Source organism: Notothenia rossii (assembly GCF_949606895.1).
Source record: "Notothenia rossii genome assembly, chromosome: 8".
In the NCBI taxonomy this organism is placed as follows: domain Eukaryota; kingdom Metazoa; phylum Chordata; class Actinopteri; order Perciformes; family Nototheniidae; genus Notothenia; species Notothenia rossii.
This window is the reverse complement of record NC_136906.1, coordinates 63,885,857-63,903,500: the sequence shown is the minus strand read 5'-3', so window position 1 is coordinate 63,903,500 and position 17,644 is coordinate 63,885,857. Positions and strand designations below refer to the sequence as shown.

The 17,644-nt window shown below is 38.8% G+C and overlaps 1 protein-coding gene and 2 pseudogenes across 3 annotated transcripts; all 3 read left to right on the top strand.

Moving 5' to 3' along the window:
• Positions 1-1,175: 1,175 nt before the first annotated feature.
• LOC307016233 (C-X-C chemokine receptor type 4-like) lies at positions 1,176-2,806 on the top strand (annotated as a pseudogene). The gene is made up of 2 exons: positions 1,176-1,184; positions 1,988-2,806. The product of its transcript is annotated as a C-X-C chemokine receptor type 4-like (transcript).
• Positions 2,807-4,475: 1,669 nt separating this feature from the next.
• LOC307016232 (leukotriene B4 receptor 1-like) lies at positions 4,476-5,364 on the top strand (annotated as a pseudogene). The gene has a single exon. The product of its transcript is annotated as a leukotriene B4 receptor 1-like (transcript).
• A 9,405-nt stretch (positions 5,365-14,769) lies between these two features.
• Positions 14,770-16,921, top strand: LOC307016119 (leukotriene B4 receptor 1-like). The gene has a single exon (XM_079645157.1). The coding sequence runs from the start codon at positions 14,798-14,800 to the stop codon at positions 15,707-15,709; it is 912 nt and encodes a 303-aa protein (XP_079501283.1). The 5' UTR covers positions 14,770-14,797; the 3' UTR covers positions 15,710-16,921.
• The last annotated feature ends 723 nt before the right edge of the window (positions 16,922-17,644 follow it).

Sequence of the window (17,644 nt, the reverse complement as noted above, 5' to 3'; positions counted from 1 at the left end):
AACATCTCCTCCACTCCTGGAGATCCATCTAATGCCCTCTGGGTTTTTTACCGTCTGGTCCCTGTAGTGTTGCTGTCCATCTGCTTCCTTCTGGGAGTTCCTGGTAATATTGCTGTGATCATCCTCAAGCCAAACTGGCAGCACCTGTCCAGTCTGAGCCAGAGTCTGATGCTGAATTTGGCCATATCAGATCTGATCTGCCTGCTCCCCCTGCCTCGGTGGATTTACACCTTACTGTACAGCTGGATTTTTGGCCTGGTGGCCTGTAAGATCCTCACGTATCTCATGTACTGTGGTGTCTATTCTAGCATGCTTACAGTGACGGTGCTGAGTGTCCAGCGCTACCTACAGCTGGTGAACCTGCAGACGATATTCAAATGTGTAGGAAAGAGGAGGCTTCTGGTTCTGCTCTGGCTGGTTACCATGATTCTGTCTATCCCTACTTCAGTGGTTCCACATGTCACTAAAGACCAGTATGGTACATCCTGCACACGTACCGACTCTCTCCCTTCCCAGCTGGTTGCCATGCTGCTGACAGAGTGTCTTGTAGGATTGGTTGCAGTTTCTGTCGTGGCATTTTCATACATCGGCCTCCACAGCAAACTGAACCATGCAGCTTTCTTAAACAACCCACAGACGATCCGGCTCATCATAAGTATCACTGTGGCCTTTTTTGTCCTATGGATGCCATTTTTTATCACAAATGTACTTGGTGTTGCAGCTATTTGGCTCAAAGATCAAGGCCTATGGATGTTTTGCTTGAACAGCTATAAACTTGTCAAATCACTGGTATTTTTGAATTCCTATCTGAATCCATTCCTTTATGCTTTTGCTTCTAGAAACATGTGCAGAAACATGTGCTCTGGTTGCAGAGAAAGCGAAATGTAATACTGTTGTTAATGCAGTAGCTCAACATTATAGGACGCCTAATCATTTGATTTTGCATGATCACAAAAAAACGTTACAAAATGCTGACATTTTATGAAGTTAAAAGAAAGCACAGAAATCATTTTACAAGAACTCATGGAACTTAAAAAAAGATATGTTGGTCTAAAGATATCAGCTGATATGCAGTTTGTTTTTATTCTTTGATCAATTGTTAGGTTAACCATTGACTTCCCTGGACTTCCCAAAAAGTATATATTTTTATATTTAATCAGGCAAAGAGTTGAAAGATGAACATTGTAATGATAAACACACCCACACATCAAAGGCTCAGTAATTACTGTCATCACACTGAAAGATGATGTTTGTGGTCATCAAGATGAATTAGAGTAATTCATCTGGAAGTTTCCTTTCCAAACTAAATGCTAATGTTGAGATTCAATGTTCATCTTTGTCTTGAGAACAGCGTCCTGAGAACTTTGGATAGTATAACATAACAGCGTTTAGCATTTTTTATATATGAAATCGAGATATTATTGTTTTTATAGCATATTTGGCTAAGAATAGGACTGCTTAATGTTGTTCGAAAGTCTTAATGTTGATGTGGTTTGATTTTCGAAAGTGAGCTTTATTGTTTTGGTCTCTTTCAAGTCACTCTATTGAATAGTTTTGTATGTACCTTGAGTTGGTCTTCAAAGACACACAGAGAGGAAATAAAAAGTTAAAAATAGCTCATCATTACCCACATGTTTTTCTTCCGACCTGATGAATGCTCTTGCGCGCACCTGTACACACACACTTTCTTTTTTAGGAGTAGATATTTTGCTGAAAGAACATTTGTGTGTTTACCATTTTAATCTTTTTTAATAAATGCTTCTTTAATCTACTGTATATGCTGGCCTGTTATAGATATTGTACTAGAGTGCATGCTGCCAACCTCTACTGTTGATGACTTCAAAATCAACCTTGTTATGCTAAAGATATGGTCCTTTTTGGTTGTTGTGGAAAAAGATGAATACAAGTCTGGCCTAAATCTTTTGTCAGAAAGACTGCAGCAATCCAGGGGGTGCAGTTAACCAAACTTTAATTGTTCCACAATTAGTTAACGCAGTGCAGTTATGTTCGTTTTTTTTATTGCTTCCTGTTAGGAGTTCCTGGAAATATTGCTGTGATCATCCTCAAGCCAAACTGGCAGCACCTGTCCAGTCTGAGCCAGAGTCTGATGCTGAATTTGGCCATATCAGATCTGATCTGCCTGCTCCCCTGCCTCTGTGGATTTACACCTTACTGTACAGCTGGACTCTTGGACTGGTGGCCTGTAAGCTCCTCCACTATCTCATGTTGTGCAGCCTCTATGCTTTCGGTGACAATGCTGAGTGTCCAGCGCTACCTACAGGTGGTGCATCTGCAGAAAATGTTTGATCGTGTAGGAAAGAGGAGGCTTCTGGTTCTGCTCTGGCTGGTTACAGTGACCCTGTCTATCCCTGCTTTAGTGGTCCGACAGGAGATCAAATACCAGCATGGGACATCCTGCACAGATTCCTATGCTCCCCCTTCCCAGCTGGTGGCTGTGCTGCTGCCAGAGTGCCTCAAAGGATTTGTTTCAATTAATGTCGTGTGTTTTTCATACATTGGTGTCTAGAGAAAAGTGAGCCAGGCAGCTTTCTTCAACAACCCACAGATGGCCCGGCTCATTACAAGTCTCATTGTGACCTTTTTTGTCCTATGGATGCCATAGTACATCACAAACGTACTTGGTGTGGCAGCTATTCTGCTAAAAAATTACGGCCTACGGAAGTTTTGCTTGAACAGCTGGAACATTGTTGGAGCATTGGTATTTGTGAATAACTGCATTAATCCCCTCCTTTATGCTTTTGCTTCAAAAAACATGTGCACTCTGTGCGGAGAAAGGGAACATTAGTGCTGTTGGTTATGCAAAGATGCCAATATTAGAGTAGCCTCTCACCAAACTGTCAGGTTATTTTGTATATATTGATTGTTGTGTTTTTATTTAGGTCTTAATGTGTGCACATGTAAACATGTGTCTTTGAGTGTGTATACTGTATACATACATATTTGCACACATATTTTTATATTTTATACTCTATATACATTGTTTTTATATTCGGGATTGTGGGAAACAGTATTTCAATCTCCCTGTCTGTACACACAAACTGGAAGATTGACATTCAATTTGACTTTGAAGTTGTTGTAGCTATATTTCACACAGACACAGGATCTGAAATGAAAATTAACCATTCTCTTTAATAACTATCCGTATTTTTTTTTCTTACCTAATATGTTTGTGCTCAGGCACATAGAACACATGTACAGTAGGGAGGGCAACACACACGCACACAAACACAAATAAAAGGCGTCATTACTAGTTATATAGCCAGTTTTTTGTACTTCAAAAGACAGCTGTGTTTAGTGTCTATTGCAAACACGGCAAATTACATGCAAAGTTTATACTTCACTGAAAAAACTGAAACGTTCAACAAAACCACATAACTGCATTAGGTTAGTTGAAAGCAATAATATTAGGTTGAACATGTTTAAACTTAATATTATTTATTTTAATAAAAGTCAAAGTTTCAGTTTTTTGAGTGTTGGCCACCAGAACCGCCTCTGAATAGGACTTGTGACAAGATGAATTTTCTCAAAATATTAAAGGTTTGATTAAGATAGTTATATTTATATAATTTATTAAATGGTGACATTTGTTTTTGAAATACACAATTTGAGGTAAATATATATGATGTATAATCGCTTAGGATGGTTGTGAAACTAATTGGGATGTGTGAAAATGCTTTTACTTCTACATTATCTATATACTGTTTTTCCATTTACTGTAGCAAGTGTACGCTTCATGACTGCAAAAGGTTCCATGCCATTTCATGTGGTCAATAAAGTCAAAGCTCCATTTAATGTGTTGTGTCTAATTTTATCGGTGTAGTTCATGTGAAGTGTGACTCATCGGAAACAAAAAGGCCTGAACAGGCATACCATTTCATGAGAATAGACATACTGAGTTCCAAAAGTGGAGGTTTTCGGACGTGACTGCCCTTTTGTATACATTTGATACATGTCTATAATGCATGCACTGACAAAAGCTAGCCTGGATTTCAGTATACAACCAAATCACCGATCCAAATAACGGTTGGTTAGATAAACGAAACTCTTATGATTTAGATAGAAGCATCATATTTTTTATGTAGAGTAAGCTGTTTGTCTCACAAAGTCTAATCATTGGATATACTGTAGTATAATTCTAATCATCACTTCTGAGTGCAAGACATTGATGATGATGATGATGATGATGATGATGATGATGATGATGATGATGATGATGATGATGATGATGATGATACAAAGAAAATTCACCACATTCACTGGTGGCCACCTGAAAGAAACATACAAACAATTTTGCTATATATAGAAAATAAAATACAAATAGGACTCAGGTTTTAATTTGACTTCTCTGGAAGAGTGGTGGTGAAAACTGTTTCCTGTTTGTGTGAAAGCCTGACACAGTTCCTATAACTAACTCGCTGCCCAACTTTCAGCTTGTCTAGCAGCAAGTTTGCAGCATGGAACAACTCAACTCCTCTGCGGTCACCTTTAACATTTCCTCCACTCCTGGAGATCCATCTCCTGCGTCCTGGGCCTCCATCAAACTGGTCTCTGTTGTGGTGGTTTCAATATGCTTCCTGCTGGGAGTTCCTGGGAATATTGCTGTGATCATCCTCAAACCAAACTGGCAGCACCTGTCCAGTCTGAGCCAGAGTCTGATGATGAATTTGGCCATATCAGACCTGATCTGCCTGCTCCCCCTGCCTCTGTGGATTTAAACTTTTGTGAAAGGCTAGACTCTCGGCCTGGTGGCTTGTAAGCTTCTGGCATAGTTCATGCCTTTATGCTAGCCTCCTGACAGTGACAGTGCTGAGTGTCCAGCGCTACCTACAGGTGGTGCACCTGCAGAAAATCTTCGACCGGGTTGGAAAGAGGAGGCTTCTGGTTCTGCTCTGGCTGGTTACCATGATCTTGTCTATCCCTGCTTTAGTGGTTCGACATGTGATCAAAGACCAGCATGGGACTGACTGCCACCTCCAGTACTCTTCCCAGTCCCAGCAGATAGCCGTGATGCTGACAGAGACCCTGACCGGATTTGTTGCAATTTCTGTTGTGGCATTTTCATACATGGGCCTCCACAGAAAAGTGAACCAGGAAGCTTTCTTCAACAACCCACAGACCACCCGGCTGGTCACAAGTATCATTGTGACCTTTTTTGTTCTATGGATGCCATATCATATCACAAATGTACTTGGTGTGGCAGCAATTTCACTCAAAAATGAAAGATTTTTGAAGTTTTGCATGGACAGCTGGTACACTGTTAAAAGCAAGCTTCTGCATTTACAACAGTATCAATATGTACTTTCTTGGCACACAGTGCACATGTTTTTAGAAGCAAATGCATAAAGAAGTGGATTAAAAACGAGGGACTGAGGAAGTCACTTATCTATTGCAGAACCTTTGTGATGTTAAAATAATTCACAGAAATAACCCCACCATTACTAGTGTAACTTAGTCTAAAGATATCAGCTGATACACATATTTTTACCCACAATTCTAGTGAATTCTTCCATATAATTATAACTGTTATGATACTGAAAGAGGATGTTTGTGGCCAGCAAAACTAATCAGAGTAAATCATCTGTATCTCAAGCACACCATTACAGTCAATGTCTAAAAATATATATTTGTTCATCTATATTGGTTTTGTTCAATGTTTAATGTTGTTCACTTAGCATTATTGTTGTGATCTCTTTTAAGTCAGATATTAAAAATTCAAGACTGCCTCAAGGACTTAAAAACGTGGATGACCTTACATTTTTTGATGTTAAACACGACCAAAACTGAAGTTATTGTACTTGGCCCGAAGAATCTACGAAACAAATTATCTAAAGATATATTAACTATGGATGGCATTAATTTGGCCTCCAGTGAGACTGTAAGGAATCTTGGTGTTATATTTGATCAGGATTTATCCTTTAACACCCACATAAAATCCATTTCAAGGACCGCCTACTTCCATCTACGTAACATTGCAAAAATCAGGCATATCTTGCCTCAAAACGATGCAGAGAAACTAGTCCATGCATTTGTTACTTCAAGGCTGGATTATTGTAACTCCTTATTATCAGGGTGTACCAAGAAGTCAGTCAAGTCGCTTCAGCTGATTCAAAATGCTGCAGCTCGTGTACTAACCAGAGTTAGGAAAAGGGACCACATTACTCATGTTCTGGCTGCCTTACACTGGCTCCCTATAGAACACAGGATAGAATTTAAAATTCTTCTTCTCGCCTACAAAGCCCTTAATGGGCAGGCGCCATCTTACCTTAAAGAACTCATTATACCCTATTGTCCTACTAGGGCATTGCGTTCCAAGAATGCAGGGTTGTTGGTTGTTCCTAGAGTCTCTAAAAGTACAATGGGAGCCAGAGCCTTTTCTTATCAAGCTCCACTTTTGTGGAATCAGCTTCCAGTTTGTGTTCGGACGGCAGACACCCTATCCGTTTTTAAGAGTGCGCTTAAGACCTTCCTTTTTGATAAAGCTTATAGTTAGGGCTGATTAGATTCAGCCCCTAGTTTTGCTGATATAGGCTTAGTTTGTCGGGGGACATCGTACTTCTTCCTTCTCTCTGTCTATACCTGTGTACTCCCATGTTCCGATTAACCCAGCTTCCCCAAATTTCTTTCTTTTTGGGGTCTATATACGCCGGGATCCGGAGTCATGGATGATCCTGCGGTCCTGTGTCATGGATTGCGAGTCCTGGATCTTGAGTCGTGGCTGCGGTCCTGGATCATAAGTCCTGGATGGATATCCTCGTGGATTCATCTTCTTATTATACACACATGCATTTCAAAACATTTGGACTACCTATGTTGCAAATGTATTATCTTTTCAATTTACACACGGCATCTATTGCACGTCTGTCCGTCCTGGGAGAGGGATCCCTCCTCTGTTGCTCTCCCTGAGGTTTCTCCCATTTTTCCCTTTAAACTGTGGGGTTTTCTCTGGAAGTTTTTCCTTGTACGATGTGAGGGTCTAAGGACAGAGGGTGTCGTATTGTCATACTGATATTCTGTACAAACTGTGAAGTCCACTGAGACAAATGTAACATTTGTGATATTGGGCTATATAAATAAACATTGATTGATTGATTGATTGATTTGAGTAGCCTCTCACCCATGGGCGTAATTTCCACTGGGGACATGTCCCCCCCACTTTTCAAAATCCCATTTGTGTCCCCCCCACTTTTTAAATGCGTTTATTATTATTTTTTACGCAAGCGGTCATCGTCACGGAGTAGCGTCTTTGTGTGTGTGGCACGAGCGCATCTTGTGAGAGAGAGATAGAAAGAGAGAGAGAGACAGAGAGAGAGAGACAGAGAGTTACGGGGGTTGTTGTTAGCATTTGGTGCTAGCTCGGAGCTAACGGAGATTAGTACCTGTTTCAACAATAAGGAGAGGGAGAGCTCTTTCCTGTCGGACTTTGAGAGACTGAGAGAGAGAGAAATAGAGAGAGAGACTGAGAGTTACGTGGGTTGTTGTTAGCATTTGGTGCTAGCTTGGAGCTAACGGAGATTAGAAGCTGTTTCAACAATAGGGAGGGGGAGAGTCCTCTCCTGTCGGACTGAGAGGGATAACGTCAGCTCAGGGAGGTAAAGGACTCTGAGTGATTAGGTTGTAAACTTTAGTCTAAGTTATCTCAGTGGGTCTCAAACGGTTTGGTCATCTATGTAAAAAAATATTTCCATATGTAATATTAGTTGTATATAAAATAAGTTAAGAAATCCTTCCAATGTGAACTATAGGTCAGTACAAAATAAAAAACACAGTTTGAAAGGGGGGTGATTAGTCAAATATGCATAAATAAAAAGAAAGAATGCAGACTAGGTAAAATAAAGATAGGAGAGAGGAGTTTATCAATGATTTGTTATTGGTTGTGAGTGTAGCCGGTCTGGGCCTACTTCTCAGACGACCCTTGCTACGACTCTGCGTTGTGTTGTGCGTGTTTGATGGACAAGGAGATTCGGTTGTTGTCTTTAACCGAAACTGTGGCGTATTTATTCGTCTGCATGAAGTAAACACAATAATGCAGCAGCATTAATACACATGGACGTCTGCAACACACCAGTCTCAGTCTGCCATACAAACAACTGAGAGACTAGTACTTATAAAACATTCAGATATCAAATCTGTCACAATAGATCACAATACACTGTACAATTACAGTTACACTGGAAATGTATACACCACCGGCTAATTAGTATTTTTAGACATGTAAATAAAACAATAAAATAAACACATAGTACAAAACACAATAGACCAAAAACATGGGAGCAACAAACATACCTGCATGAAGTAAACACAATAATGCAGCAGCATTAATACACATGGACGTCTGCAACACACCAGTCTGTGGTGGGGAAAAGACGCCATTAAACATGCTGCAGGTGCTGTGTGTGAGTCCTCTGCTAAGTGCTGCTAAACAGTACACTTAACTAAAAGTTTGCTAAAACACTCAAACTTCTGCAAAACAACTACACAGCAACACATTAGCACCATGGAATGATATTATAACCTTGTTTCACAGTTTAAGATTATATAAACACTGTAAACATAATTTAGAACAGAAATCTACAAAGAGCACATGACAAACTCTCCTCACCTCAGTCTGCCATACAAACAACTGAGTGAGAGAGGGTGCAACGCAGGTAGATGACGTCACTGCCGAAAGTGAAGACTTCAAAATAAAAGCATTAGCTCCCAAAACGGTCTTTTGTAGTAAACATACCAAAATAAAAGTGACAATAAATAATATTGGAACAATAAAATAAAACGTGAGGGATTATTGGTGGAATGCATTCCTGTATATTTATATACCTGCTACATGAGCATATTCTAATGGTATTTTGATTATTGAAATACCTATATAGTTATGTTTCATATGAGTTGAGAGCTGTATCCATAAATCTCTTAATTTGTGCACCAGATTGATGCATTCAACTTCAATTTAAAGAAACAAATCTTCCCGGGGGTGCATGCCCCCGGACCCCCCTAGAGGATGTGAGCTCATCACAAATAAAACAGGCTCACATGGATAGGATACTAGATAAGTGTGCACACTCATTATATACACTCCACATTTTTCTTGGATTTGTTAACACTATAGTCCCTAATATATTAGTAGAAAGGCAGGAAATGGAATTAAATTGAGAAAATGTTTCATTGTGGAGGACCCCCTGTTTTGTGTCCCCCCCACTTCTCAAACCAAAGTTACACCCTTGCTCTCACCACACCGTTAAGTTGTTTTCAGCAAAAATTCACACAGACGCAGGATCCTGGATGCAATTTACCATTCTTACCATTACCATTCAGAATAAAAAAAAATAAAAAACACATACACACACACACACACTTCCTTTTTTTCAGTCTAGATAATTTGTTGAAATAATATTTGTGTGTTTACCATTAGAATACTTTTTAATAAATGCTTTTTAATATAAATGTTGTTCTGTTATTAATGTTGTACAAGACAGAATGCTGCCAACCTCTACTATTGATGACTCCAGAATCCTTCAACCTTGTTAAGCTACGTAGTGATATGGTAATTTTTTGTGGTCATCCTCATTTTAATCAGTATTTACATTTTAAAAAATTATGTTTGGATATATTTTATTCAACTACAGTAATTGGCTATCAATTTTTCTTTCCGAAGGGTAGTTCTCCAAGTAATTTTAATATTAATTAAAGTTATTATAGGAAGGAACATCCTAAAGAAAAATGCAGACCCTGCTGTCTGTATCTGCAGAGATTGTTAGGAATCTTGACTCAATAGTATAAATAATTGATTAATTCATTTGAGGAAAAATTCAAGTTAGTAACTATTATAGGCATAAAAAGACAGAAATTTATAATTTTTTCTTTAATATAAATGTTTCTTCTGCCCGTAAAGTGTCCAAACCAGGCTTTCCCAGCTAGCGGGGAACGTTCTCACAACTTTGGCTAACATTACCTATTGGTTCTAATAAGGTTTTAAACAAACGTTTTAATCTGATGTTCAAAGAACCTTTTTAGGATGTTTATTTTTTCAAATAATGTTCCTATAAGGTTTAAGGTTAACTAAGACATAACGTTTTAACTGCAATATTCAGAGGATGTTTTGAGGATGTTATTAAGGCCTGAGATGACAAAAAGTATTTTTATAAAGCGTTCCTTTAATATGATATGTTAACAAAGGTGGAACGTTTTGCCTGCAACATTCTAAGGACTTATTTTGGACGTTGTTGGGTAACACATTAAAGATGTTCTCTATAAAATGTTCCCTCAATGTTACATGATAACAAATGAAGAACATTCTCCAAGAAACATTCTGAAAATGTTTTCAGGATGTTATTATTTTTTTATAAAACGTTCCTGTTATGGCAAATATTAACACGGTCATGGTCAACGTCAGATTTATTTCTAGAGCGCTTTAAAAAACAAACTTGTTGCATTTGTTTGAAAAGGATGTTTTAAAATAAATCTGATGTCACCACATTTTCCTTTTGAAAAAAACAAACAAGCACGTAATAGATGATAAGCTGTAACCAGATATTGCATGTTTGCGGTGGCATGTGTGAGTTCCCAGCTAGAAATGTTTGTTACCATTCGTTGGTCTAGAAATGTTTTCAGCGGGACGTTTTATTTTGGTTCCCAGAATGTTCTTCTGAAAGGTAGGATAACGTTCTTTAAAAACATTCTTGAAATTTTTGGTGATAACCTTCTTAAGATGTTTTTGATAACCTTCTTAAGATGTTTTTGATAACATTATTAGAACATTATGCCCTACTGTTCTTAAAACGTTTTCAGCGGGGCGTTTTATTTTGGTTCCCAGAATGTTCTTCTGAAAGGTAGGATAACGTTCTCTAAAAACATTCTTAACATTTTTGGTGATAACTTGCTTAAGATGTATGAGCGCATACATACCTTTAGCTTAGGAACCACTGGACCTCCCTCACCGAAAGGAGAGGAGAAAATGCTGAACCACAATGCCTTGCAGGCGCAGCATTTGCCATCACACAACAGTTGGCCGTTCACAGAAACAACCGATTATGACGGAGAAATTATATCATGAAACTTGCGGTGCTTATTAAGCATTTTGAAACGTATGTGGTAAGTTGCCAAAGTGCTTTGTTTTGAACGTTCATCAGTATTATAATCAAAAAGAGAAATATGAACGTTAGTTTTTACTGAAATGATTAAATAAAGTCAACATTTCACTGAGCTGTGTGGGGTTTGTTCAACTTTTAAAATATGTTTGAATGGTGATATACACAGTGATAGATGTTAAGGACTAACGTTTATAATAAATACATCCCAGCTAGCGGGGAACGTTCTCACAACTTTGGCTAACGTTACCTATAGGTTCTAATAAGGTTTTAAAGAAACGTTTTAATCTGATGTTCACATAACCTTTTTAGGATGTTTAATATTTCAAATAATGTTCCTATAAGGTTTAAGGTTAACTAAGACATAACGTTTTAACTGCAGGATGTTATTGAGGCCTGAGATGACAGAACATTTTTTTATAAAATGTTCCTTTCATGTGATAAGTCAACAAAGGTGGAACGTTTTGCCTCCAACATTCTAAGGATGTGTTTTGGACGTTGTTGGGGTAACACATTAAAGATGTTCTTTTATAGAACATTCCCTCAATGTTACATGATAACCAAAGAAGAACATTTTGAAAGCAACATTTGGATAATGTTTTCAGGAGGTTATTATTTTTTTATAAAAATGTTCCTGTGATGCGAAATATTAACAGGGTCATGGTCAACGTCAGATTTATTTGTAGTGCGCTTTAAAAAACAAAGTTGTTGCATTTTTTTAAAAGGATGTTTAAAAGAAATCTGATGTCACCACATTTTCCTTTTTAGAAAAAAACAAGCACGTAATTCATGATATTGCATGTTTGCGTAGGCATGTCTGAGTTCCCAGCTAGACATTGTTGGTTCTAAAAACATTTTGAGAATGTTACCATTCATTGTTCTAGGAATGGTTTCATCGAGAAGTGTTATTTTGGTTCCTAGAATGTACTTCTGAAAGGTAGGATAACGTTCTCTAAAAACATTCTTAAAATGTTTGGTGATAACATTGTTTGAACATTATACCCCAAGTGTTTTTGTTGTTTATGCACATATCTCTATTGTCATATGGATCGAATAACACTTAGAAAACCAAAGACAGACATATAGAAGAACGGACCGACTATCACTGCCCGTCCCTGAAACCCTTGTTAGTGTTTGTATGTGTTTGTTTCTACTATGTTTCTCTCTCTCTGCCTGCTGGTCTGCTCTACACGGCTGGGAGCAATCTCCAATCAACCACACCTGCAACCTGCTCGTCAGCCACACTATGAAAACCTGCAGCCTGCACTCACTCCCTGCCGGATTGTTGCCGTGAACGGTTTTTTGCGTGCCGCTCTAGCTTTTTACCAGCATATTCTTTGACAACTTTGCCTGCTTTTGCCTCACACTGATTTTTGTGTCTCTCCCAGGAGGAATCCAAGGCCTTCCACACTCCCAAGACAAGCCAGGCCTCTCTACCCACCCTGGAACAACTGTTTCCACTGCCGCCATAACCAACCTCCACTCCCAGCTCCCCTTTTCTAATAAACAAATGTTACTTTCACCAGCTGATTCCGTGTCATCCTTTTACATGTGTTAATAGTCAAATTTCAATAGTTAAGTAAACTATCATAATCATCCTAATGACCACAGTGATCAGTCCACTTACCCAGGAATTTTGAGTTGAACAATTATGTCTTTATGTTCTAATAATGTTAAGATATTTTAGTAAATTGTTACCATAGAACATTTGCATCATTCCTTTAACATAAACCATGTTATCCTTCTCTAAAATAATAACATTCTGGCAACATAAAAAATCTAACTTGCAGCTGGAAATGTTTTAAGAACAGTAGGGCATCATGTTCTAACAATGTTATCAAAAACATTTTAAGAATGTTTTTAGAGAACGTTATCCTACCTTTCAGAAGAACACTCTGGGAACCAAAATAAAAGCTTCTGGCGAAATCGTTTTAAGAACAGTAGGGCATAATGTTCTAACAATGTTTTCAAAAACATGTTAAGAAGGTTATCACCAAACATTTTAAGAATGTTTTTAGAGAGCGTTATCCTACCTTTCAGAAGAACATTCTGGGAACCAAACAAAAACTTCCGGCTGAAAACGTTTTAAGAATAGGAGGGCATAATGTTCTAACAATGTTATCACCAAACATTTTAAGAATGTTTTTAGAGAACGTTATCCTACCTTTCAGAAGAACGTTCTGGGAACCAAACAAAAACTTCCCGCTGAAAACGTTTTAAGAATAGGAGGGCATAATGTTCTAACAATGTTATCACCAAACATTTTAAGAATGTTTTTAGAGAGCGTTATCCTACATTTCAGAACAACATTCTGGGAACCAAACAAAAACTTCCCGCTGAAAACGTTTTAAGAATAGGAGGGCATAATGTTCTAACAATGTTATCACCAAACATTTTAAGAATGTTTTTAGAGAGCGTTATCCTACCTTTCAGAACAACATTCTGGGAACCAAACAAAAACTTCCCGCTGAAAACGTTTTAACAATAGGAGGGCATAATGTTCTAACAATGTTATCACCAAACATTTTAAGAATGTTTTTAGAGAACGTTATCCTACCTTTCAGAAGAACGTTCTGGGAACCAAACAAAAACTTCTCGCTGAAAACCTTCCTGGAACAATGACTGTAACATTCTCAGAATGTTTTTAGTGCATTTTTAAAACATAGTCATTGTCCATGCCGGTTTCAGTTGGATTATTTGTCACAGTTGCTCCGATCAGATCGGTCTCCTCCATTTTGTAGATTATTTACGACTTTTGAATCCACATAAACACATCGGCAAAATCCGGCTTACTTTGAACATGTGTTTTAAACAGTTTAAACCCTTTGTGAATTGTTTCCACTTGCGCCGTCCTATTAATTTCTTCATGCAGCGGGAATCCAAATGAATTCATCCTGAGTCCAATAACCATCAAAGTCACTCCAATAGTGCTCCTTAATTAGGCTTTCATCCTCCTTTAACAAAATAGATCACATTCATCCAATTTGTGACAGTAGTTGTAGCATTTTGAGACTTTGAAACTTTAATTACCGCTGTTGCGCCCCCCCCCCACCCCTCCTTTGAGTGTGTGTGTGTGGGGGGGCGTGTGTGTGTGTGTGTGGGGGCACAACTTCCAGCAGGAGTCATTTGGGGGGGTCTTGGGAAAGAAGGTTGGGTACCACTGCTTTAAATGATGGCTTGGATCTGGCTTCATGGAACGAACGAACAATACGAACCGACAACTAACACGGGGAGACGGGACAATATATACAGTACATGAGGTAAGTGGGCACAGTTGGAAAAAATCAGGGGCAGGGCGGATGCTGACGATGGCAGAAAAAGAAACCAAGGCAGGAAGTAAAGGGACCTGGAATGAGACATGGTGAGTACAAAATAAAACAGGAAGTGGAACATAAACTAAACTAACATGAGAATCACAAACATGACAAAACTTAACATAATTGACGGGACACTACAGTGATCCTGTAGTTTATTTTTAATTATGTTGTGTTAAATGCTTTAACTTTAACACACTGTTTAAATATGTGGAGTCTTTACTGATGAATAATATCTAGATATGAATTTTTTGTTTTACTTCTCTTGAGGTATTGTGGTGAAAACTGTTTCCTGTGTTCTTGTTACTGTGTAAGTCTGACAAAGTTTCCATCACTCACTCGGTGCCCAACTTTCAGCTGGTCTAGCAGCAAGTTTGCAGCATGGAAGAATTCAACTCCTCTCTGGTCACCTCCACTCCTGATCATCCATCTACTGCTTCATGGGTCTCCATCCATTTGGTCCCCATCCGTTTGGTCCCAGCGTTGGTGCTGTCCATCTGCTTCTTGCTGGGAGTTCCTGGGAATATTGCTGTGATCATCCTCAAACCAAACTGGCAGCACCTGTCCAGTCTGAGCCAGAGTCTGATGCTGAATTTGGCCATATCAGATCTGATCTGCCTGCTACCCCTGCCTCTGTGGATTTACAGCTTACTGTACAGCTGGACTTTTGGCCTGGTGGCTTGTAAGCTTCTGGCGTATCTCATGTACTGCAGCCTCTATTCTAGCCTCCTGACAGTGACAGTGCTGAGTGTCCAGCGCTACCTACAGGTGGTGCACCTGCAGAAAATCTTCGATCGGGCAGGAAAGAGGAAGCTTTTAGTTCTGCTCTGGCTGGTTACCATGATCCTGTCTATCCCTGCTTTAGTGGTTCGACAGCTGATCAAAGACCAGCATGGGACAGACTGCCACTGCAAGTACTCTTCCCAGTCCCAGCAGGTGGCTGTGATGCTGACAGAGACCCTGACTGGATTTGTTTCAATTTCAGTTGTGGTATTTTCATACATTGGCCTCCACAGAAAAGTGAACCAGGCAGCTTTCTTCAACAACCCACTGACGACCCGACTGGTCACAAGTATCATTGTGACCTTTTTTGTTCTATGGATGCCATATCATATCACAAATGTGCTTGATGTGGCAGCAATTTCACTACAAAATGAAAGATTTTTGAAGTTTTGCATTGACAGCAGGTACACTGTTTCAGCATTGGTGTTTGTTATGAGCTGCTTTAATCCACTTCTTTATGCGTTTTCTTCTAAAAACAAGTGCACTGTGTGCGGAGAAAGGGAACATTAGTGCTGTTGATAATGAAGTAGCTCAATGTTTCAGGTAGTGTAATTACTTGATTTTGCATGATCTGAAGTAACATTACATAATGCAGAACTTTTTGACTTGAAAAGAAAACACAAAATATATCCATTAACCTGTGAAACTCAAAAAAGGTGATTTAGTCCAAAGTTCTAACATCATACACAGTTTAGAATTTATTTTATGATCAATTGTGAGGTTAACCATAGTCTTTCCTCTGATTCTCCAAAAAGATATGTTTTAATTGGTTAGGCAAAGAGTTGAAAGATGAAGACGGTAATGATACAGGCACCGACATATCAATTATTAGTCATCGTACTGAAAGATGATGTTTGTGGTCTGTAAGATTAATTCGAGTAAATTATCTGGAAGTTTATTTTGCATACAAAGTATGAATGTTTTACACAGTAGTGTCATTGTTACTGGACAAAGCAATCTGCAACATTCAATGGAAAAATTAGGACAGCTTTTTTTTTGTATATGTTTGGTTGGGTTTAATGTTTAATGATGTTCACTGAGTTTCATTGTTGTACTTTTTTAGGTCATATTTTAGAGTAGCCTCTCACCACACTGTTAAGTTGTTGGTAGCTATATTTCACACAGACACAGGATATTGCATGCATTTTAACATTCTCTTTACTAACTCTCCACATTTTTGTTCTGACCTGACATGTTTGTTAATGCTCAGGCACACGGAACTCACATAGGGAGGACAACACACACACACACACACACACACACACACACACACACACACACACACACACACACACACACACACACACACACACACACACACACACACACACACACACACACACACACACACACACACACACACACACACACACACACACACACACACACACACACACACACACACACACACACACACACACACACACACACACACCTTTTTTTTCTCCTTTATCTTTAGTTACATAAATATTTGTGTGCTTACAATTTTGTATCTAATAATAAATGTTTTATATACCATATGGTGCTCTGTTATTTTTATTGTACAAGAGTGAATGCTGCCAACCTCTATTATTGATCACGGCAAAATGCTTTAACCTAGGTAAGATATCAATATGGTCATAGTTGGTTGGAGTTATTAATTGTATTGTTAAATACATTTCTTAATTTATAGATGAGTACATTTTATGAAACTACATCAATTGGTTAAAAATGTTTCCCTATTCAAAGGGTAGTTCCTCAAAGGAATTTTAATATTAACTAAATGTATGATTTGCAGGAATGTCCTAAATAAAAATACAGGCTGATACAAAGTAGTCGATCTCAGTCATTACTCATGAACTATAAAAATGCGTGGCTGAAAGCTGTTTTAAGGGAACTGAATATGGGGAAATGTGTCAGATAATGAAGCCATGAAACAAATTATTTGCATTTAAATATAAAGTACGTTGGCATTTCCTCTTTAGATGAGTCCTCTTTATCCTGTGTAACACTCAATTATCTCACTCGGTGGCCAACTTTAAGCTGGTCTAGCAGCAAGTTTGCAGCATGGAACAATTCAACACTTCTCTGGTCCCCTTTAACATTTCCTCCACTGCTGGAGAACCATCTCCTACCTCCTTGGTCTCCATCCGTCTGGTCCCAGTGGTGGTGCTGTCCATCTGCTTCCTGCTGGGAGTTCCTGGGAATATTGCTGTTATCATCCTCAAACCAAACTGGCAGCACCTGTCCAGTCTGAGTCAGAGTCTGATGCTGAATTTGGCCATATCAGACCTGATCTGCCTGCTCCCCCTGCCTCTGTGGATTTACACCTTACTGTACAGCTGGACTCTTGGACTGGTGGCCTGTAAGCTCCTCACGTATTTCATGTTCTGCAGCATCTGTTCTAGCCTGCTAACCGTGACATTCTTGAGTGTCCAACGCTACCTACAGGTGTTGAACCTGCAG